General features: G+C 37.7%; 1 protein-coding gene across 3 annotated transcripts in view; it reads right to left on the bottom strand.

Annotated features, from left to right (window-relative positions):
• LOC147620541 (putative LRR receptor-like serine/threonine-protein kinase At1g67720) overlaps positions 1-23,464 on the bottom strand; it is a 119,598-nt gene that overhangs the window by 32,456 nt on the left and 63,678 nt on the right. For all 3 annotated transcript variants that reach the window (XM_086824765.1, XM_086824766.1, XM_086824767.1), the window contains exons 4-10: positions 17,403-17,526; positions 17,220-17,291; positions 17,066-17,134; positions 16,787-16,858; positions 16,640-16,699; positions 7,676-7,908; positions 5,096-5,301 (exon numbers count right to left, since the gene is read on the bottom strand). In XM_086824765.1, the coding sequence (XP_086680891.1) occupies positions 5,096-5,301; positions 7,676-7,908; positions 16,640-16,699; positions 16,787-16,858; positions 17,066-17,134; positions 17,220-17,291; positions 17,403-17,526 (836 nt within the window). The remainder of the gene's footprint in view (positions 1-5,095; positions 5,302-7,675; positions 7,909-16,639; positions 16,700-16,786; positions 16,859-17,065; positions 17,135-17,219; positions 17,292-17,402; positions 17,527-23,464) is intronic.

Here is a 23,464-nt window from a genome sequence, read left to right as displayed (position 1 = left end):
TCCTCTACACCTTCTGTCCTAGTAGTAACTATGAAGATTGAATTCTCCAAGAGCTTGGGAAGCTATAAGTGCTACCAGGGGAGAGAGCGTTGAAAATCATGCCATGGACCATAGTGATGGTGGCCCACTTATCGACTTACCCTTGGTGACTTCATGGTGCATTAGTGGGGGTGACATATAAGGCCTTGCCCACCCAATCAAAGATTCCCGAAAGTTGGCCCACACCAACTATGTTGTTGGAATTTCAGGAGCTAGCCTCTCAACTTGAAAATGCATAACTCATGTTTGAGCGTGATGTGGGCTCTATACATCCAATAGTGACAAAACCGGATGACCCGATGGCTCAGTTCAGCGGGAGTTGGATGCACTCAAAGTGAGCCAAAAAACTCCGAGTAAGGAAAGTACCCTAATCCAACTCAAAAGGGAGATTTAGAAATTGCAGACTCAACAAGAAGCCAGGAAGGGCCTGTGGTGTGCTATATGCCAGTTACTTGGACACAACATCAATGAATTCCCAAAAAGGAGGTACTGCTCCTTTTGTGAAAAAGGAGGAAATGAAGACAAGGATTGCTATTACCTCAAGGGGTTCTGTCCACTTCATTAGCAACAAACTCCTCATCCCAGCTCAGGAGTCCCCAACCTTTCCCAATCCTCAAGAAACTTTGTCAATAGTTACCATAGATAAAGAAAGACATAGATTTTAGCCAAACAAATATGAGAAGTCCAATAGAAAGTGGACGTTCCACTACGAGCTATCGAAGGTCGACGGTACAAGATGTGATTAAAGAGGGTAGAAATAAGCCCTCATATATCGAAGCATATGATTGGAGGAAGGTGATGGCCGAGATACTTGACACCCTAGATAAGTATAAGTAATAATGAGAGGTAGCAAGATTGGATCTTGAAGGTTTTGGGGGATTCTCATGTCATGATTTCAGATGTTTCCATGCATACTTCGTAAGTGAATCATCACATTGTCTCCATGTCCTTATGCATAGCTTATACATATGTGTGCTCAATTTTCTTTAATGAATGTGTGTAGAAAGACACAAATGGACGTGCCTATATGCAAGATGCATATGGTGGCAAGGTGATGTGGCATAATGTTTGTGTGGAGTCTCCCCAAGGTAAATGGAGACAAGGTGGCATAGACATGTTAGAGTCATACCCACGAAGCCTAGTATACAAATGCTAATTTGGCTTACACATGGCATTGATTTTAGGCTTCACATTACCAACCCTAGATTACAAAGCCGAATAGGCTTGGGTCTAGACTTATGTGGACATTAAATGACGATTTTTATTTTTTCAGGGAAAAAAATGGGCTTCCCAAACTAAAATAACCCATTTGTTTTTTTATAAACTCACCATTACAAGTACCTTTACCCACATGAGTTTGGAGTAATATGTATAAATATTGTTTTTCTAGTATTAAATCATAAAACTTTCATGGGACTTCAAACTCATTTCCTTAATTTTCTAAATGAGATCTAAAATAACCTCCCTGGCTAGTTGCCCCTCATTGAGTCATGGATTGCATCTACTATCTGAGGCATGCTGACTAGAGAGTATATTTGGGATATTCTAGAGAAAGTCGAGAAAGCTCAAGAGAAACTAGCGGAGTAGGTTGAGGAACCCTAGATCAGTGGATCACCATTGAATTTAGAATTTCATCTTATCCCCACAATCCATCAAACCTAATCTAATTTCTAACCATCCAATCTCTAAAATAAGCATTGTAAGTTGTCAATCTTATGTGCACAAAAAGTAGTGTGTTTTTTAGCTCTCATAAGTTTTAAAAACTAAAAATAAAAAATAGAAACAAAACTTAAAAAATATCAAGTTAATATCTATGTCATGTGAATTTATTATATTAAAGTGGCTTGTTGATTGGAGCTAAGATGCAAAAGTTATAAGTATTTTAAGAACATACTATCCTAGAGTCTGAATCTGTGACATGAGATTCCTGGTGTAAGAGTGTGCACAAGGAAATATGTACCTAATAATATCCAATTCTCAATCAGATTACATAATTAAGTGATGGAATTTGTGTGTGATGTTTCATTACAAGATGTTGTAATGAAATTCCTTTTGTATCTAAGGGTGGTTACACGTTAAAGGTTATGAAAGGCCTATTTTTAGCCTATTTTGAGGAAACCCAAGTGAACAAAGATGAGAAATCTCATCAAGCATCCACCCTATGACTATGCATGGAGGCATGGAATATCTATGTTGCTTGAGATGATGAAGCAAGAGGGGCTTCCAATCAATTAGGAACAAGTTGTTAATTAAGTTTGAAACTTATCATTTGGTAGTTTGGATTATAGGATGACATTGTGATGAGAATCCGGAGCCCGCATGACGTGTAGGAGGATAAAGTGTATATAGGATGGTGTGTAGAGGATCCTAGGTGGCAAAAACAACATGGCAGCCAAGTGGATTTGTGTAGGTGCAACAAAGAAAAAAGAAAGAGCATGGGCAAACAAAGGAGACAGACAGTGCAACATTCAAGAAGGAAGCAAGGTGGTGACAAGTTGAAGAGGGAGAATTGGGTAGTTTTCAGGGACTCTCCAAGTAAGACTCTCCAAGAAGGAATTTCCAAGGGGAGTCCAAGAGATGGATGGTTATGGAGACCACTAGAAAGAGTGAGAGTCAAAGGACTCTAGAAGAATGGTTGCCTGCACGTCCGTTTCTTTGAAGGTTGTAGGCTGGAGGTCCTGAAGATTTTAAAGTGCATAGAGAAGATCAAAACAGTGTGAGAAGGTTTGGTGGGTCAAAGAAGAGAGTGTGCTAAAGACCAAAGAGTCGGCTAGGATGTGTGTGCAACACTAGGTTCTCTTTGCAACATCTCTGTTAGAGACATGACTCATACTAGTTCCTCCTCAATTATTGCTTTATTGACTACAGATGAAGATAGTTTTTGTATATGTTTGAAGAAGACATGCTGCTTGTGGCAGTGAATTCTGTGAGGTTGGAAGTTTGGCTGAAGATAAAGCTTTAGAGAGTTGTGGTTGAGATCTGCCTATGGGGGATCCTTGAGCTTTTTGGTGTTTTCTTCTTATGTTTGTGCCCACATCTCAAGGTTGTTGAGACAAAGATGTGTTTTTATCTATATGATGGTCTAAGAGTTTAGATTGTGTCAATTGTGAATGAATGTAAAATGTTTATGTTTTGATGTTTTTGTCACAGTAAATCAGTTTCTTTGATTGAGTTCATGGAGATAGAACATATGTGCATGTCCATTTGAAGACTGGGGATCAGTGCTGACTCGATTGGCATTAGTTGAGAAGGTACAGAGTCAAACAAGGTCAAGTGAGTATCACATTAGGAAGTGAATGGGGTCTTCTTGGGCCCTTTAATTTGCCCAAGCCTAATCAAGGTGATTAAGGAATAGCCAAATGGGGGGTTGCCATGTGGACTGAAATGTTGGGTTTTTAAGAGAGGTGTAAGAGTGGTCAAAGGGTGCACTTTTTTCCCAAAGGGGGGGGGGGGGGTAATTTTACAATTTTCGGACCTCCATAACTTCTACATACAAGCTCCGATTTGAGCGGAGATTACAGATCCGTGATCTACGCATCAAGAGCTTTCCATAGATATGTTACATGATATGGTTTTATCCGCTAGATTTTAAATTCCATTTTCCCCCCAAAATTCAAATTCGAATAAAGTAGCCGTTTTGAAGCTTCTAATTAGAAAACGTTTCTTCTTAAGAGAAAAGGTTTGACTCCCTTAAATTGCCAAATAAAAGGGCCCAAGAAGCCTTCCATTGAGGTCCTAATGGATAAAGTGAGCTGAAGGCGTAGAGGGCTTGGTTTGGCTTGTCTCGATTTGAGGGAAGTATTTGTGAGTCTAATCTGATAGTCAAAGGATTGTCAATAGTTAGTTATCACAGTAGTCTCGGTAGTAGTCAGTAGTCCATCAGACAAGTTTGTGGGTTGAATGATGGTTTAGAGTCAGGTGTGAAATCAGTTGACTGTCTATAGTGTTGGATCGTGGTGAGGCTTGAATGTTTTGAGAGGCTAAAAGTGTCAAAGGACATAGAGAAGATCGAGAAAGTATAACTTAGCTAAATTAGTGGAGGTAGTTTGGTTTGAGCAGTCAGATTGGAGTCAACTACGGAACTAGAAACTATTAATTGAGAGTTCATAGTGCTTGATCCTTTCGAGGATAGAATTTTTTGAGATTCAAGGAGTTTCGGAGAACATATAAGTGAAATTTTATGATTTAGTTGAGGCAACTGAGTCAACCGGGTCTATTTCAGACAGTTGAATAAGTTATAGTCGGATTCAGTCAAGCACGTGAAGGTCAATCGAGGGTTAGCAAAGAGTTTAGTGAGGTCCTAGAGTTGTGGGTTTGAGGTTAGCTGATGCTGGAGGATTGTGGAAGAGACTAGAGAACTCATTTTGTACTGAAGTCAGCATCAGCCATATGATTTGGTTTATAGTCAGTTGTGTGTTAGGTGGGAGGATTCAAGTCAACCGGTCATAGAGGAGGTTAGTTGGGCTATAGAGGTGGAAGATAAAAGGTGTTTGAAGTTTTTAAAAAATGACTTGGGAGGATAGCTGGACGAGTTAGCTGAGTCGGATTGGAAGGTGTGGAGGTGTATGATTGCGTTAGCTGAAGGGTTGAGGATAGGTGTAGATTTTATTGGTGCCCTTTGAGCACAGATCTTGGTATCCCTGAGTTGTGATCCCTTTTTGTAGGTGACTCCTTTGGTTGTAATGTAATCTAGGCCTAACATTGGTATCATAGCCTTGGTGGCAATTTGATGATCTACTACATATGCACGTCTCGTTTAGTAGTTGGTGCCGAAAGCACTTATGACCATGTGTGGACAAGTCATTGGATGTTTGGCTAAAATTATCCCATTTGCATAGTATCGAGTACCATCACCACTGTTTTCACATACCTCTTAGCCCAATTTCATAGAGGGAGGTGCTGGTATAGGAACTGGCTAAAAACATGACATTCACTCTACTCTAAGTCTTCCTATATTCAATCCGAGTATTATTTTATGCATTTTAGGGTTCTCAAAATTTGCTTAACAGCATGCATGTGTGGATGGAGATAGAGATAGAGAGAGAGAGAGAGATACCTCAGTGGAAAACTCTTTCAAACCTTGTCTTGAAGCATCTGCTAACATTTTAACAGCAACTTCCTCACCATTTTGTAGGACCCCATGAAACACTTCTCCAAACCCTCCTTCACCAATTTTTTTTGTGAATTTAGTTGTTGCAATGATTATTTCATCATATGTGAAGTGTCTTGTAATGAACGGGACATCTGTCATGCCATTACTACCTAAAAAATACAAGTAGAATTGTCATTTTTACAATTACAAAATATCTATAAATACATCATCTAAACATCACCTAACCTCCTGACCACCCCATGACTATCTCTCTCTTACTTTCATTATATTCTAGCTGCACTACCAAATGTGTGCCTTGTAGACCTTGGCATAAACCTTACTATGGATGAGGTTGCATCTTTAACAAGAGGTGGTATATAATGGCTTCTACCATGGGCAAAGCATATAATCATTTACTAAATTCATCCTTAAATCCATAGTCATGGCTAGACATAGGTTCGAAGCATACTAGCGAGAATAATCAATGTCAATTTCTATCATGAACTATGTGTGTATGTATGTATGTATGCATGTATGAATGCATGCATGTATGTATATATGTATGTATGTGTCTATATACATTTCTTAGTTTCTTAAATCATGTAAAGTTCATATATTGCAAACACTAGAGAAGGTTGAAGTTTCTGTTACGAAGTACTAGAGACACAATCTCTAACAAGGGATGTATATTGTTGATTTATAAAAAATAATTTTTGATGGGTTTTATTAAAGTGGTTTACAAGGTACAAGCTTGGGTAAGAAAAAGAATTTATAGTATTTTCTCTGGCCATTAAGTTTCTTAACTTGGGCTCTATAGATTTTTTTAATTCTTTACAAAGCCATATATATTAATAAGGTGTATAATTATTTTAAAACTAAAAATATTCAACCCAAGCACATAGAAGACCTTGGTGTATTGGTCATCGCTTAGGAATTAGAAATGGTACCTTGTTTATAGCTTACAAATTGTAGAAGCCAATGATCTTGAACCCAACCAACAGGCAAAAGGCTACATTTTAAAAAATGTATGGGAATGCATGCCCTTCTAACCTCGTCACATGAAAATGAAGGTTCAACATGAGCCCTTTAAATGAGATTTTGAGGTTTCCCCTTAAATTCAAGGGATAGAAAGATATAAATATAAAGGTATATTCCCTTTATCTAGTAGTATAATATTTAAACTATATGATATTTATTTAGATGTATAATAGTATAATTGAATAACTTATATACAATTCTAGTAATATAATATTTAAACTATGTAATATTCACGTATATATGAGTTGAATATTAAATATATTCATTTGATCTAGCAATATAATATTTGATCCTAGTGATATTTATTTAGATGTATAATAACATAAATTGAATAAGTTATACATATTGATACTATAAAATCATAACATTGATTCAACACTACCTTAGGTAATTATGTGAAGACGACCAATGTGAAGATTTTAACCAGATTATGAACTTTTATACAATAAAATGTGTTGAAAAACATTATGTTCCCTACACGATATGCAATTAAATGTATGTGTGCATGTACACACACACACATGCATGTACACACACACACATGCTTGCATGTGCACACATGGGCCCATGTTTATGTGCATTGTGAGGGAGTGTGTGTGTGCACATGCATGCAAAAGAATATGTGTGTGTGTTTCTGCACATGCATGCCTAAGTCAACCATTATGGACATTTTCATAAGAGATAGGGCTTTAATAAAGAGTTCAATACAATTGCATTAGGTTTAGATGACTAAACATGGGCATTTTGAGGATGAGAACCTATTTGACCGACCTCTTTGACCATCTCCAACAATACTAGATAAGTTCTATTGGGATTACTCATTAGGATTATGATGTAAGATGGTTATTAGCATAAAACATTTAGAGAGTTTCTAGGGAATGCCTCTTGATCATCTCAACAAAAGAGAAATGATTTAAAACGAAAGCAAGGAAAACCGTGCACGTGTGTAGAGAGAGAGAGAGAGAGAGAGAGAGAGAGATTGAGATTGATAAAGTTTAAAAGTGGCAAAAATGAAGAGGTATCTCCTCAGTATCTCTTGATACTATCTTGACTCTAAGAAGGGGAAATTGAGTTCAATTCTCATGTGGGTGGGAAAAGATTACATAATGGCCTAGCAGAGTTAACTTCTATATCACGATCTACATCAAGATTGAGAATTATAAATTTCTTCTATACAAAGATATAAAGGCCATAAAGAAAAAACAAAACTTAAAAGGAAGTGGATATTCTTAGGTGTTAAAGGGAGAGGAAAGCTAGAGCTCTCTTATTTCAACATAGAACACAAAGATACTATAAGTAGGTTCCTTTTACGCTTTCCCCTATAATTCATAATTCTTAACACATTAACTTACTAGAGAATAGAACAAACCTAAAATACACCATGCCTAAAATTTTCTAACCTTTTTAGAATATTGGATGCAATCAAAGTTCTAGAACATATATGCTAAGCACTAGTTTATATTTATATACATGAAACAATAATAGATAGAAATAGCATGCACGTACCTTTCTTGGCCAGATCCATAGATATCATTGATACTTGCTCTTTGAACTTTTGATTCCTTGCTTTGTAAAGTAGGAGAATTACCAACATCGATGGTATATACACAACTACCAAACATGCAATCACATATATGTACTTTTTTGCATTACTTCTTTTGGATGTTGTTGAGGCCAAAGATGAGCTTGTAGGGCATGCACATTTTGTGCTATTGCATAAATTTGGATTTGCAACATACCTACAAATGAAAACATATAACTTATCAAAAATCTATAAAGTAGACTTTAACTTTATCTATGATAAAATGCACCGACCTTAGAGAAACATAGCTTATTTTGAACAAATGAATTAACTTGATACCTTTAGGTAAAAAACATCATCTTTTTGAGACATTTTCAATATGCCTAGAAATGATAAATAATCTTCTTTTATTTTTAATATAAAAATCATTATGGCCCACCTTTGAAAGAATTCTCTTATAAAGTAGCATTGAATCTAGATTGAATCTAATTCTAGTAGACTGAAATAATAGGGCCTTGAGTGTCTCGTTGTGATTTAGACTAGTGGTTAGTGGATTTAAGTCATAACATAGAATTCATGGTTCCATACCTAACATATTTATTAAAGGAATTACTGAGTCAACGTACCTAAAAAATCTTCAATAAAAAAAGAAAAATAGGAATGGAATTTGGTCCAAAAAGCTAAAGGTATCTTTATTTTGAACTAAATTTGCCTTGATGACTACTCTTAGTCCCCTTCCCCCCTTCACCCTAAAGGGTTAGATTTATAAATAAGTATTTTTTGTTTAAATGAAACTTATATTTGAATTTTCATATCCTCTTCATGAAAGTTATCCCCTCAAAAAGTTTAACAACACATGAGAGGATCAACCACAAGGGGAAAAGTAACAAGATAAACTCCTTGGGATGGATTATTTATCATAAAGCCCTTTATATAGGTGACCTAGATTATAATATGTGGATTGAAATATGTTTGTGTGCATTTTGCTTAATATTGGAAGCTTGGTATATCTATTTTTTTTGAATGCCCCAAAGAGGTATCTTTGAAGTAAGGTCTTAATCTTGCTTACCACTTTCACCTGAGAAAGGTAGTATGGATGAACTTTTTCTAGAATATTTTCTTTCCATTTAGCCCTCTAGTTTCATATTTGTTCATGTGGACCATTAAACATATGTGTAGTTATGGCTATCATACTTCAAAATAAATAAAAAGCATCCTTTGTAAATTTTTAAACACATGCTTTTTGTTATCTTTTTATTTGCAACCCTTATATCCATTGTGGAAAATTTTGATGCTCTTAGATAACCTTTAGGTGTTTTTATTTAACCTACTTTAAAACAAGTTTGCGTGGGCTAGTGTGTACACTTGGTTGTTGTGACCACTCTCTTGAACTCCCACTTGGACCCTTCTACAATTGACAACATAATAAAGAAGGGAGCGGGTATATGTGGGATGCTACAAAAGTAACATAAAGAGAACTATGGATGTGATATTGTAGCTAGATTATCCCCCCCAAATCTCCCTCCCCGGTGCATGCCAAAAAAGGAACACCCTACCTACCCTCCTCTGTAGTTATCCTTTTTTACTAAAGTTAACATCATATCACGCTACCTATGAAAGCTTACACATGGGTTGTCCAAGGTTGACTTGCGAAGGATCCTAGAGGGTGATGAGTCCATGGCTCTTTTATATGGATCTGTTTGTTGATCTTGCTGATCTTCAACGGAGAGTCCATCTGGATTTTTATAAGTGAATATATTTCTAGGTACTATGAGCTAGGAACTATCGAAAAGATCCCTGAGTGGATAGGTGGTGAGCGTTCTGGTTGCCAATGATGTCATAGGTACACCGATGTAGGAATGATTGGAAATTAGAATTCAACCGGATATTTGGGAGGATTATGATCAGTGATACTATGGTTTCATTAAAAGGTTGTCTTAAAGTCAGTTGAATCTGTGAAATAGGCAATTTCATATTGGGTGTGTAAGTGGTGTGACTATCTTGAAGTTTGCATGAAGTGCCCGGCTAGGGGGCCAATGAACTCTTTTCCCTGGTGCCCGGGATAAAACATAACCAAATTCCTAAATGGATTCTATCACTATAGTGGTTGGGCGGTTGGCTAACCCACAAGACTGGATGGATTGATGGATCCCTAAAATGAGACTAAATTCTATTATGGTACGGTAAATCTCGGATAGTCTTGTTCTATGGAAAAGCATCAACGGCTGTGCCTCTCGATGAGGAAAAAAGCGTTGGTCTCTATGATCAAAGTGCAAGTTTCTTCCTTGATTTGACCATGTGACTTACAGGTTCGGTCGGATCAATTGGGTTAGTTAAGGCTCTTGAGTACGTTAGAATAAAAAAATCCTAGAAAAATCGCCTGTGCTTTTTGAGCGAGGGAAGGTCTTTCGGGTTCAGTTTTTGGAAGAACCGAGGGATCAGTCTCTTGTTCGGATATCCGTGTGGGCGAGGCCCCAAGTGAGAGGCTCTACTGTGCGCAAGAAGTGCCACTTCCACTGCTAATACCCCCGAATTTGTTGCACGAGGGGACAGGGATCTTTTATGTTCCACCTCCTTGATTAGTCTTCCTCCAGCTTGAGAGCAACCATGGTCTTCTCGTGCTCATCCTGTATTTCTATTATATTGTTCTGAGTGGTCTCCTCATCTTTCTTTGTACTTTATTCATTCGGATCACCTCAAGATGAGCAACCAAGAATTTTGGATCATATCTCTATACAATCTACTCATTGTCTATCTTAAAGAGTGACGACAGATTTGGATTTTCTTTCAATGTCCACCTCAAAAAGTGACAACAGATCTAGATTTTCTTTCAGGATATTATCTTCCTTGTGTCATCTTCTACAACTTCAAAGTAATTTAGTCCTTCTACATGCAATGGTCAATTGGCTAGGTTTAACTTGTCTTTTCCTATGAGACTGAGATGCATTCCTTTTTTCCCCCTTGCAGATCGTGATCTTGTCTGTATTCTAGTTATGTTTGATTCTTCCCCTGGGAAATCACTTTCCATAGAAAGGAGACATCACCTACATGCATGAAACTCATAAACCCCCTTGTTTAAGTTCCTCTAAAAAATAAATTATACCCCTTTCTAAGTATAGGAGTCCCAATTATGAAATTCAATTACCCCTATTTAAGGTTTAAAAATCAAATAGCAGATAATGATGTTATACATGTGACAAGTTGCAACCCATGTAAGTAGCATTGATGTAAGTGATAGAAGAACAAAGACCTAAATCTACTCTCCAAAAATTGTTCCATGTGTGGTCAGATTAAAAGAGTAGTAAACAAATTAAGTTTTCAAACTACACCACTAGATCATATATTGTAAACTACAAGAAGAAATAAAACCCCTACTTTCATTCTCCCCTGCTCGCTTGTCCCCCCCCACCACCATATATCCCCCTCACCACCTAACTTATAAGCTTAAGCCTCCTCTTCCAAAAAAAAACCCCTCCCTTACACTTATGTGATACCATAAGATATGTCTTCTAAATCCCCCATGGATTCTTCCACTTCTAAGCCAGGGTCATCCCAACAACATCAGATATGCACCGCTATCTCAATCATTATAAAGAAAGATTCGTTGCTAAAGGTTATGCTTAAACTTATGGCATTGATTATGAGGAGACATTCAGCCCCACTGCCAAGATAGCAACCGTGAGAGCTGTTGTTGTGATGGCTGCATCAAAAGGATGGGTTTATACCGAATGGATGTTAATAATTTGTTCTTGCATGATGATATGAAAGAAATGTGTATATGGATCAGCCACCAAGTTATGAAGGTATGGGTTATTGGGTGGTTGCAAGATCAAGGTGGCCAGTTTTGTCCACGTAGGCACCCTGTAAACAGTAAAAAAACAACCATTTGTTTACCTTTAGCGGTAGCCAATCTCTCCTAGCTAACAAAGGAATTTCCTTTCAAGTTCTTTTGTTGGAACATCATATGCAAAGTTGGGAATATAGTTGCATAATCTTATTAAGCATTCGATAGTCAAAAGTCCTCATTTCCTTAGGTACAAATGTATCCAGCATGTCCCAAATTTGGTCTAATTCCATAAAATACTAATATCTTTTACATATAAACTCATATGAGATTCCCACTTTGGACCTTAGATCTTCACACAATATAGAGCTTAACTTAAGTTTTTGACAAAATTTTAAGTTATATATCTATTTTCTTTAAATATTTCAAGGTCTTTAAAGTATTATAATTTGTGCCACTTTTTGCACCCACAATAATCACCACATAAAATGCTCAATATTGTTGATCAAAAGAGTGGTAGATACTGAGACAGATACTGAGACATTAGTAGACTATAGTGGTAGATAATGAAACATTAGTAGACTGTAGTGGTTAGTCAAAATTGCAAATTCAATGGTTGGATTTTTAATGATCTCTTTTCTTAAATTCTTCCAAGCTATCAAAAAGGCTTGCAAATATTAATAATATAATTAGTAAAATTACATTTTTGATGTAAATCATCTAAAACCTATAGGGACCAGTGTACTTGTAATGGTGCCTCTATTAAAAAAAATGGATCATTCTAAGTATGAAAAGATCATTTTTTAATCATTTCATCATACTTTTGATTAATTAGACTCATTTATATTAATGTAAGTTATATTGGGTTAATTTGAGTGCATGTGTATTTTTTATTAGTTACTTGATCTCATTTGAAGTACCTTGCCCCTCCAAATTTGCTCTCCAAGCATTGTCCCAGTCCAGCATAAACTGGACAAAAGTGGACACTCTGATCTTGCAACAACCCTACCCTGATTTTGTATGCAAGCTATGTAAAGCCTTATATGGCTTGAAAAAGGCACCTAGAGCATGGCATGATAAGATAGAACAATATCTTATCACCATTGGCTTTCATGTGGGAGATGCTGATCATTCACTCTATGTGTGGAAGAGTAATAGGGGCCTTGTGGTCATCACGATCTATGTGGATGACTTAATTGTTGGGGGTGACATCGGAGAGGAAGTTGAGAGTGTGAAATGTCTCCTCAAGTAGAAACTTGACATGAAGGATTTGGGTGAGCTGAGGTACTTCCTTGGCATTGAGGTTATTAGGTTGGCTAAGGGCATATGGCTATCACAGAGGCAGTACGCATTAGACATGCCGTCCAAATATAGTATGGCTAGTTGTAAGCCAATTTTTATGCCATTAGATTCAAATGGCAAGTTGAGTGCAATTGCTGGTGAGATTATGGAGAACCCCACTATGTACATGAAGATAGTGGGTAGCTTCATTTACATGATGATCACCAAGCCAGATTTGAACTATATAGTTGGATTGTAGAGTCAACTTATGTAGCTTCCACGAAAGCCACATTTGGATGGTATGAGGCACACATTGCACTATGTCAAGTCTATGGTAGACTATGGTCTCTTTTATGAGGCTAGTACAGAGTTGCAGGTGTTTGGATACACGGATGCAGATTAGGCTGAAAGTATTGTAGATAGGAGATCTGCCTCTGTGACATGGAGCAGTAAGAAGAAGCCAATCCCTTCCTTGTTGAGTACAGAGGCTGAGTATAGGGGTGTTGCGATAGCAGCATGTGAGGTAGCTTGGTTGTGCAAGCTACTTGGTGATTTGGGGATGCAGGTTGACAGACATGTTATCATGTATTGTGACAATCTTAGTAGTATATACAGTTGGCAAGGAACCCAACTTTTCATGCGTGGACCAAACACATAAAGGTCAACTATCACTTCATCAATGAGAGGGTTTTAGTAGCAGGAGACATTGATCTCATGTATGTTAGCGTAGAGGAGCAAGTAGCTGACATTTTCATGAAAGCCCTAGGAATAGAGAAGCTTCATCAATTCCGGACTATGCTTGGAGTCCTAAAGATAGAGTTGAGCTTGAGGGGGAGTGTTGAGATGTCAAGATCAACATGAGATGACACTCATGAAATACATGGGTGATCGTTTTTGCCACTTACATCACTAGTGTGTTTGGTAGGATGTTGACATGATAGATCTTTGCCAGTGATTCTACAATCGTACTACACCAGCTGCTAGTCCACCCCACTAAGTTATGGCATAAGAAGAACATTTTTCAACCTCTCATCTTGTGTGTTCTCTTCTAGGGTTTGTGTGAGTGTGTGTGTGCTTGTAAAAGAGCTCAATCTCTCTTCCTCCCTGCATCTTTTCATTCTACTTCTCTAGGTTGTAATGGGCTCCGATTGGTACTTCAGCATCCTTTATTCAGTTTCTTTATCATTGCATAGTGACCTCTTTCTTGTTGTAATTTCTTCCCTCTTCTTGACCATGCTTGTCCTATTCGAATCCACATCCACATGCTCTCTAATGAGAGGGATTTAGTGCATTGTTTGTACCATACCTTGTGCACTCTACACCAACTTGGTGATTTTCTCACAGACTCTTTGCTTCCCTGCCCACTATTATGGCTTCTGCTTTTGTTTCGGATTAGAATTCTTGCCTATCACCATCTTGACAAGTCCTTTCGATCTTGTCATGGGCATCATCACTTGTGGCTTTTCTTATTTTTTTCCCACCCATTGGTCCACTTTTACCATATTTGCGACTGCATTCATCAGTTCTTGTTGGGTTTTCCTTCCTTTGTAGCTTTGCCTCTTGTAGTTCTTGTTGATGGCGCTATAATATGGGGCAATCATTTTCTTTGGCATTGTAGTAGAAGCATATCAGTCTCTTGTAGTTCTTGCAGATGGCGTTGTTATATGGGGCAATCTTTTTGTCTATGCCCTAGGGCATTATAGTAGAAGCATATTTGCTCAGATCTCCTCTGCCCAAATCTTCCACCTCCTCTTGTATGGTCCACTGTTTTGAGGCCTTGTGGTGACTTGGTTGGCCCACTAAGACTTGTTGGTCGCGCTGACACTACTACCTTTCCACCGCTCTCGAATTCTTGTTTCGAGTGTTGTAAAAACACATATCAGTGGTGTGGTTTCTCTTCCAATAGATAGCACATGGCTACTACATGCTTTTCAATTGGCACTCTTCCTTCGTAGTATGACCTTGATTGTTACACTTTGTGCACCAGCTATTCGGTCTTAGTCCAGATCCTACATGTCCTCTGCTGGCAATATTGGCTAGGGTGGCATTCAGTTCTTATTGAACATCCACTACCTACTTCCTACCTTTATTCTTCTAGGGTTTTCACTCTTCGGCATCCTATTCCTGAATGGAATCTGATTCTAAGGTGTCTTCTCTAAAATCTAACTCAGAAGTTTCTTCCTCCTTTCTTTTATCCTTGTTTTTCTTCTTAGGGTCTTTTCTTGTTTGCTTCAAGATCCCCTTAGCTTTGGTTGCCACCTGTCACCACTTGCTCAAAGGTGAGGGTATCCAAATCATAGGCGGCCATCGTCGTCTGGAGATTTTTCCTCAATCCTCTCATGAACCACTGCCTCAATGTGGTTGGAGTAGGTTTGTTGGGCTGATCCAGATGCATTATGAGTGCTCGAAATTCTATTGCATAATCCTCTGTTGGTCTCTTCTTCTAAGCTAGGTTCTGCAACTTTTCCAATACTTCTATGATGGTCTTGTCTCTCTTGAATCTTTTTAGGAAGGCTTTCTTCAATTATTCAGACATCTAGCAGTGCTCCATACCATATTTGGGTGTCCTTGCCACCCAAAGTTGTTACAAGGTACTCTATCTTTTGTGGAAATGTACCTCATGGAGCTAAGAGTATGGTCTCGAAGGCAAATATGTGAGCATTTAGATCCTCCTCACTCTTGCCCTTGAACTTTGGGTACTTGAGAGACATTCTTCCCACAGCTACCAATTCTTCCTATTCTTGCTCTTCCTTCCTCTTGTTTTGAAGCTCTTGGTGCTCTCTTTCTTGCTTCCTTCATGGTTCGTGATTATGTGGTTCTTGCTAACATGGAATCCCTTCTCGAAGTCTTCTTGGATGATGCAGTTGCCCTTGACTTCCTGCAGCCTCAGACTATCTGTGTGGCGGTAGTACCACATTGCTTTGTTTGAGCTCCCTTCATTCTCGTGGTTGCACGCACGTTAGTTCCTAGGTCTGTCATGATTCCGTACCAGAGTTCATGTCTAGACATGAATACACTTGACATGTAATAGATGCAGAATAGACAAAACTATGCACAGCAGAGAGAAGACAAGTTAGAGACCAACCCCTATAGCATTGTTCATTATTAGCATGTACAATACAATGCAGTACAATAGCAAAGTCTCAACTCATCCACATTGTACTCAACTATCCCTTGGTTCCTTATCCTCTAATCCACACATATCGAAATAATGCCCCCTTTGCTGCTTACATCCATCCGCCGAGTACTACTCAGTTTTCCAAGAAACCATTACAAGTTTGTTACAAAATAAGAAGGCTCAAACCACAATAGTTTGTTGCACAACGGGTTAGTCTGGGCGGTGACCTAGGCGGCTACCAAACATGTTGGTTGGCTGGGAACAAGCGGCAACTAGTCGAAGAAGAAGTGCATCCTCCCCTTTTTTTATCCTTACTGGTGTTTCCCCTTGGGGGACGTATTTGTTCTTAGCCATGTTGGTTGTTTTCTTGGTAAGTAATAGAGGGATCTTTTTCTCTTTTTTATGCACATACATTTTTAGACCAAGCTTTTTTTTTAGGCCTTCAACTTTGAGTAGTGCTTAGTTGACTCATGGCATGTGGTGATTAGATTGTCTATCATGTGTATTATAATGATGGTAAATATAAAGCTCACTAAAGGTTGTTTTTCATGCACATACATTTTTAGACCAAGCCTTTTTTTTAAAGAAGAGAGGGCTAGCAGGGATACTTTTTTGGTAACCCCATAACTAAAAAGTACAACGTGTATAGAACTTATATCCATGGTCATTTTTTTAGTGATGCTATACCCATGTATTACATGTGGCAAAGCTACGGGTGCTCAATTACATCAAAAAAGGTAGAGGGGTTATAGAATGTCAACTTACATCGTTTTCTTTGAAAGTAATGAAGAGATACTCCCACATAGATTGTTATTGCTAACATTCCTTGAAACAAAAGGTCATTTATTAGCAAAATTATGTTTTAAAAAAAAGAAGAAGCATTCATGTACACACTCCTATTTGTCTACTTACAATTGCTGTAAGGTTGGTAGCAATTCCAAAAATGGGGGGAGGCTTCCGCTTAAATTATTGTTTTGAAGATACCTGTGACATGGCCGAAATGAATGTGTTATAAAATACCATAAAGTATATGCAAAAATAAAAAAATATAAAGAGAGAAGGTTGGAAGCATAAAGTATGCTTTATGGTACTCAGGTGTGTGTGGGGTGAGTAGAATGGTGTGTGTACTCATGAGGAAAAAAAAGGTATACTTAATAAAGGTGCCAAGTCAACTCCACTTTATCAACTTACAAGTCTTGAAGGTTCACCAACGAATTGAGATCAGGTATTGAGCCATAAAGCATGTTGTCCGATAGATCTCTGCCACCACATAAAATCTTGTCAGTTCAATGTGGGACTCGCGAAGGCTCTGCGAAAGACACACCTGCAGATGCGATATGCTCACATTTGCTGGAGCTGGGATAGATTGTTGATAGATGAAGGTATGGTTCCGCTAAGCTTGTAACCCGCGAGATGTCTAAATTATAGTCATTAAACAGCGAGTGTTTGTAAAGTGAATTAGTCAGTCCACGAATTACCATAAATTTACACGATTTTCAATAGAGTAAAGCCAATATATAAATCTTACATCTGTGTAATCCTGTTGTTGCTGCACACAATCCAGGTCCACCCATAGCCTTGTGGCAGGCAGGGATCTCCATCGCCATATGCCGTTAAAGTGAGGGACTCCTGAACGTTCTTGATCGCTTCCACTGTATATTATGCATTCATTAAACGCGAGATGAGACTTGTTTGTGCAGTGACCTCCAAGGTAAATGATATAAGTGATAGCAAAATGACTAGAGTAATATATATGACGAGAGCTGGCAACCGCTCTATGTCTGAAGCCAATGGAGGGACGTAAGCTCATTTTTTATAGAGACGTGAAGCTAGACAAGCAAAATACAAACAGAGATAGTAGGTTTGTACCGATTTTAAACAAGATACTTGGAGACCACGTAAAATTGTTTGATTTCTCACAGATCTGTGCTAGTATGTATGCACGCAAATTGTGAATATGGACATTTGGTTTCATAAAGATGGCTACCTTCTACAGGAAAATTTGACTGTTTCTCTGTGAAACGTAACAAAAACCGAGACTTGAGAGGATCACAAGCAGTAATCTATCTACAGTATAAGTGGAAATAAAATAAAATAGAATAAATTGCGAGGCCTTAGACGCAGACAGTTTGACTGTGTTCAACTTACCTTGTTGACACTTAGAACAACGTGAATGGCTATAGTAGCTTTAAAATAAAAATTTGAATTTAATTAGATCCCACACCTACAAGATTGTCAACAAGGTTATCACTATCACTATCAAGAGACACATTCACTATCACTATCAAGAGACACATCCCCTAATTCAATAGAGGAGGATGATGAGGTGGAAGCAGCATCTTCCTCCATGCATTCAACAACATCATCATCACTATCAAGTTCAAGACCTAATGAACAGCAATCATCATCACTATCAAGTTCAACACCTAATGAATAGCAATCTTTGATCTCTTCCTTTGGTTACATGGCTCGAACTCTCAAAGATATCCAATCTAGGAATCTTTTATTTTTATGTCGATAGTGATATATCCACTTTTAGTCAATGTAAAGTTATAGACCAAAATATCAAATGTGCATGTTCTAGTGATTGAGATGCAATAATAGGCTTTTGTGCTCTTTGATGTAGGGCATCCAATATTTGTAGAAGGATATGTGCTCCCTTCATTTCTTTGGGAGCAATAAATGTCTAGAAAATCTTGCAAACCTTCATGTCTAAAACTATGTCCCCATATCTAGAACCCATTTTGAAGTTAAAAATTTTCTTTTAATTGTGCATTTTGGTTCAGGTCCTGCAAGGGTAGCTTGGGTAATCTATCACCCAATGTGTCGTTGACTTTGGGCCACATACATGTAGACCCTCTCCAAAGTTAGTCCCAACTCTAGTGGCATAGTCCTACAAGTCTCTTCGAGAAACATTGAGTATGGTGTAGAGGTTTTCACTTCTGAGTTTTCAAATGCATGAATGTCTTCTAAATTTTCTTCAGACCATTCCAAGATCACATAGAAATGCTTCCCCCTCAAGTCCCCACACCATAAACTACTAGTCACCTATGTGACCAAAGCCTCAAACAGAAGGAAAAACCTCAAAGGGAAACACTGAATTATTACATGTATGGATGTTACTTTTGTTACATTTGTTCACAAGTTTGTAATAGCTAGTCTACCTCACCTCTATTTATGAACTCCATATGTGATTAGCAAACAATCTCAGTCCCAATATTTTTTATTAGTTACAATGCAACTATGGGTTGCCACTACGCGTTGATCCATGTAAAAAAGATTTGGGATGATATCCATGAAAGACACTTTTGAATTTCACCCTACTTCTACATAGATGCACACACTAAAGGGGTACCACCCTTCCAAATATTGATCACTTTTGAAGCTAGTGGGAAAGCTACAAGATGAGCCTTGCAAGTGAGTCACAAGGCTAATTGGAGTGAACACCCTAACGTGTGGTTAGTAACTGGGTGTTGTAATCAAGTTGTTATCTTCAATGTCCATGAAAGACACCATCCCTAACCTCGAGTGTTGAGCTTAAACGGTAGGTATAGTATGCTATTATCATCATCGGATCATCAATGATGAGGTGGAAACATTTGAACGATGTAGCGATGACTTGACTAATGTGTGGGATGGCGATAACTACCATTGTATCCATATGGCCACCATGAACAAACACCTAGTTGGGTGTCCCAAAGAGTAATTGAATGAAGAACCTCTCAAATGAGAGACTTGGGAGGGTCACTCATATGTAAGTGTAGCACATGGTTTCAATAGAAGGGATTTTTAATATCCCCTTTTTACCACATTTTTTACATACAGAAGGGTACCATTTAAAGGGGGTATTGACAGGTTGAATAGGAAAAGGGCATATTTTATGCATGAGAAATTCACATATAAGGGATTTTTAAAACAATCCTTGAACACATGTGATACAGAGGCCCCTCGAGATGAGAGACCCAAGCTCTATCCACTAGGCTACCACCTTGGGGACCTTGATGAGCATCATTTTGGGTTTTTGTAACATTGACTAATAGTTCAATAATACAACAAGACTAGCCCAAGATATCCAAGAGACACTATACTTCCTTGAGGCTGTATCCAAAGAGAAATACATCATAAGCATAAATAAAAATCATAGTTACATGATGCTTCAAAAAGGGGCCTAGGAGTTGGGTCAAGAATTAGCTTGTCCTTTTGCCATTTTCTATGAAGTCTTATCTGCTCTCCATGACTACTCTCATACTGACAAGATTATTTATGGTGATGTGTTTGGGTCAAAAACTAGCTTCATTTACCCTTCATTGGCTCAAGTTTTATAAAGCTTAAATAGAGAGAGAGAGAGAGAGAGAGAGAGAGAGAGAGAGAGAGAGAGAGAGAGAGAGAGAGAGAGAGAGAGAAAGAGAATACTAAATGAATGGGTAGAGGAACACAAACACAAACACAAACACACAACAAGTAAACCTAAAACTAACATTTATTTATGTACAATAAAAGTTTTCAAATATTGTCAAGAATAAATATAAATACAAGCAAATTATAATTGTTGAATTTCATGGTAGATCAAAGAAAAAGATCAGTATAGGGGATGAAGCCTAAGCATGCACAACATTGAGTGATTAGTATAGTAAGCAAAGTACTCACCAAAGGAGCAGCATAATGATATAAAATATGAGCTATACTTCCATTATATCTTGCCTCTTATAGGCGTAACTACAAGGTTGATTACATCACTAATGAGGTCGGGAATCCACCTCCAATTCATCGCCACCTTCTACTTGATTCTAGATCATCAACCGGCTACATTCTCTCCTCCATGATCTCTCACCTACCAGATTCCTCACGAGTTGTTTCTACCTACTTGGATGAATTCTTTTGATACTTTACTGTTTGGTGATGATTACACCTTTGACCTTTGCACATATTTTCCCCAAGTTTATGCTTCATATATTATCCCTCATCCCCATGTATCCATCAATTTTATCCAAAAATCCCTCCCTCAAATTGATGATCCAAATTTCTAGTAGTAGTCCAAGGGAACCTTCGTGGCTTTCCCACTCTCAGCACTGATAACACCTACAACCCCAACCTGAAACGAACTCTAGTTGCATTAGAAGTATAATCCTAAGATTTCACTCCAATTTCTAGCCTATTAGTTTACAAAATGAGAGGATATAAATGGCGTACATGATTTACATATGAGTTAGGATCCATATGAGTAATTGTAGGTCCCATTCAACATCAGCAAAACTAGGCCAATGAGAGGCCACAACATGAGCATGTTCTTCTTCATCTTCATGCTATACCAAGTTTCCAGATGATACGCTATTCTTGGTGTAACAATTTGTCTTTGACTGTCGAGTCTTACCACTACAAAAGTGGCACTTAATCTCTCATTTGTCTTTGAGTGTTGGCTTTACAGATCCCACCACAGAAGTGGCACTTACTCTCTCCTTTGTCTTTGAGTGTTGACTTTATTGTTCCCTTGTTGAAGTGATTTTTTGTGACGTAGGCCCCATCTTGAAATACAGGCAAAGTGGTGTTGGTGATCATTTGCCTTTTGATCTTCTTTTCCTTTTCCAAAAGAGTTGTTGTGATGTGAGGTGTTGGAAAGGCAAGTTGGTGAGGGTAGTGACTATGCTGCCATAGTCCTCATGGGGAAAACTTTTTAACAATAATTCAATGCATATATCTTCTTCCATGGTTAATCTCTTCAAGCTGTGTGGCTAGGCTTTTCATCAAATTTAATTGACACGTAAGAGGCTCTACCTGGAACCACCTTTTTTCTTCTTCTCTCCCTTCTATAGAAGTACCTATTGAGCTTCTCCAACCTTTCACTTATTCTCTACCTTTCTTAGGAGTACTTGCATTGTTGTACCTATCAAGTGACTGTGCAATGAAGACAATTTCCTAGACATGTGAGCTATTAAACACCATGCTTGCATGCTGCACTAGTACACATGCAATCACATAAATTGCTCACACACAAAATTTCTATAGTAGTTAGATCCACTAAGGTCCAGAGTAATTGCTTGTGGTTAGATCTAGGGCTTGGCCTTGTAAAGGTGAAGTGCTAGGTTCTGTAGAGATAGTGGATTATATATATATATATATATATATATATATATACACACACACACACGTATATATATACATACATACATACATACATACATACACACACACACACACACACATATATACATACATACATACATACATACATACATACACACATATATACATACATACATACATACATACATACATACATATATATATATATATAAAGAGAGAGAGAGAGAGAGAGGGAGAGAGAGAGAGATCTTGGATAAGGTTTGGGGCTGTTAAAAAAGATCCTTTATAGGAAGGCCTGCTCTATAGAAGACTTGAATAAATTAAATCAAAACATCACTTCATTTCTATGTAGGAAGGATCCCTCTCTTTTTATAGTGGAAGTCTTCCTCTCTATATAGGAAGGATCCATCTCTTTTCATAGAGGAAGCCTTTCTCTCTACACCCATCCTCTCTATAATATTTATCTCCAATTTCTTATCACACATACAAATTCTAACACTCCCTCTCCATTGGAAAAGGTGAAATGCTTTCAAGAATTATAAGTTATTTAAAGTTACACATCTTGCTTAGCTTCAAAATAATGTAGCTTATAAAAATATAAAGTAATGACGCATGTGAGTATCCTCATCACTATCCTCCATTCTAGAATATCAAAGGAAAATAAAAGGATTTTAATAAATCAAATTAAAACATCACTCTCTTTTTATAGAGGAAGGCTTCCTCTATACACCCATTCTCACAATATTTGCTCAAAGGTCATGGCATGGCCGTCCACATACCACATGCATAGTGTTAGGGATAATGTGATTATACATAAATAATAGACAACTAGGGCTATTACCATCCCTCCTCCACTATTTTTTGTGGCTTTGAAGGGGTGGAGGTTAAGTATGCAATGGTGTTAACACTACCCGGATGGGTGACCTCCCGGGAAGTCGTCCCCTCCAACAAACTCATCTCGAATCATATTGAGAGAATTTTTTATCTTCTTATCACATGCAAATTTGAATACTCCCTCTCAATTGGATGGGGTGAAACGCTTTCAAGAATTATAAGAGATGAGAAGTTGCACATAATGCTTTCAAAATAAAGTAGCTTATAAAGTAATGAGGCATGTGAGCATCTTCATCACTATCCTCCATTCTAACATATCAAAGAAAAATAATTAGATTTAAATAAATCAAATCAAAACATCACTCTCTTTTTATAGAGGAAGGCTCCCTCTCTTTTTATAGAGAAGGGCTTCCTCTCTACACCCATCCTCACAATATTCATCTCTAGTCATAGTGACAGAAGTTATCTTCTTATCACACATGCAAATTCTAATAGCAGCTCTCAATTGGATAAGGTAAATGTTTTCAAGAATTATAAGTGATTTGAAGTTGCACATCTTGCTTTCACAAAAAAGTAGCTTAACATTGGTGCAAGAAATGTGAAACATATCTTAAATTAGTGTTTGAACAAGGCCAACACCATTTATCATATGAATAGTTTGATAGTGAAGGCATG

The sequence above is a fragment of the Cibotium barometz genome, chromosome 31 (genome assembly GCF_041138505.1).
Source record: "Cibotium barometz isolate CiBa-2024 chromosome 31, ASM4113850v1, whole genome shotgun sequence".
NCBI classification, from domain to species: Eukaryota; Viridiplantae; Streptophyta; class Polypodiopsida; order Cyatheales; family Cibotiaceae; genus Cibotium; species Cibotium barometz.
The sequence above is the reverse complement of the archived record's forward strand: the minus strand, read 5'-3'. Positions and strand labels throughout refer to the sequence as shown.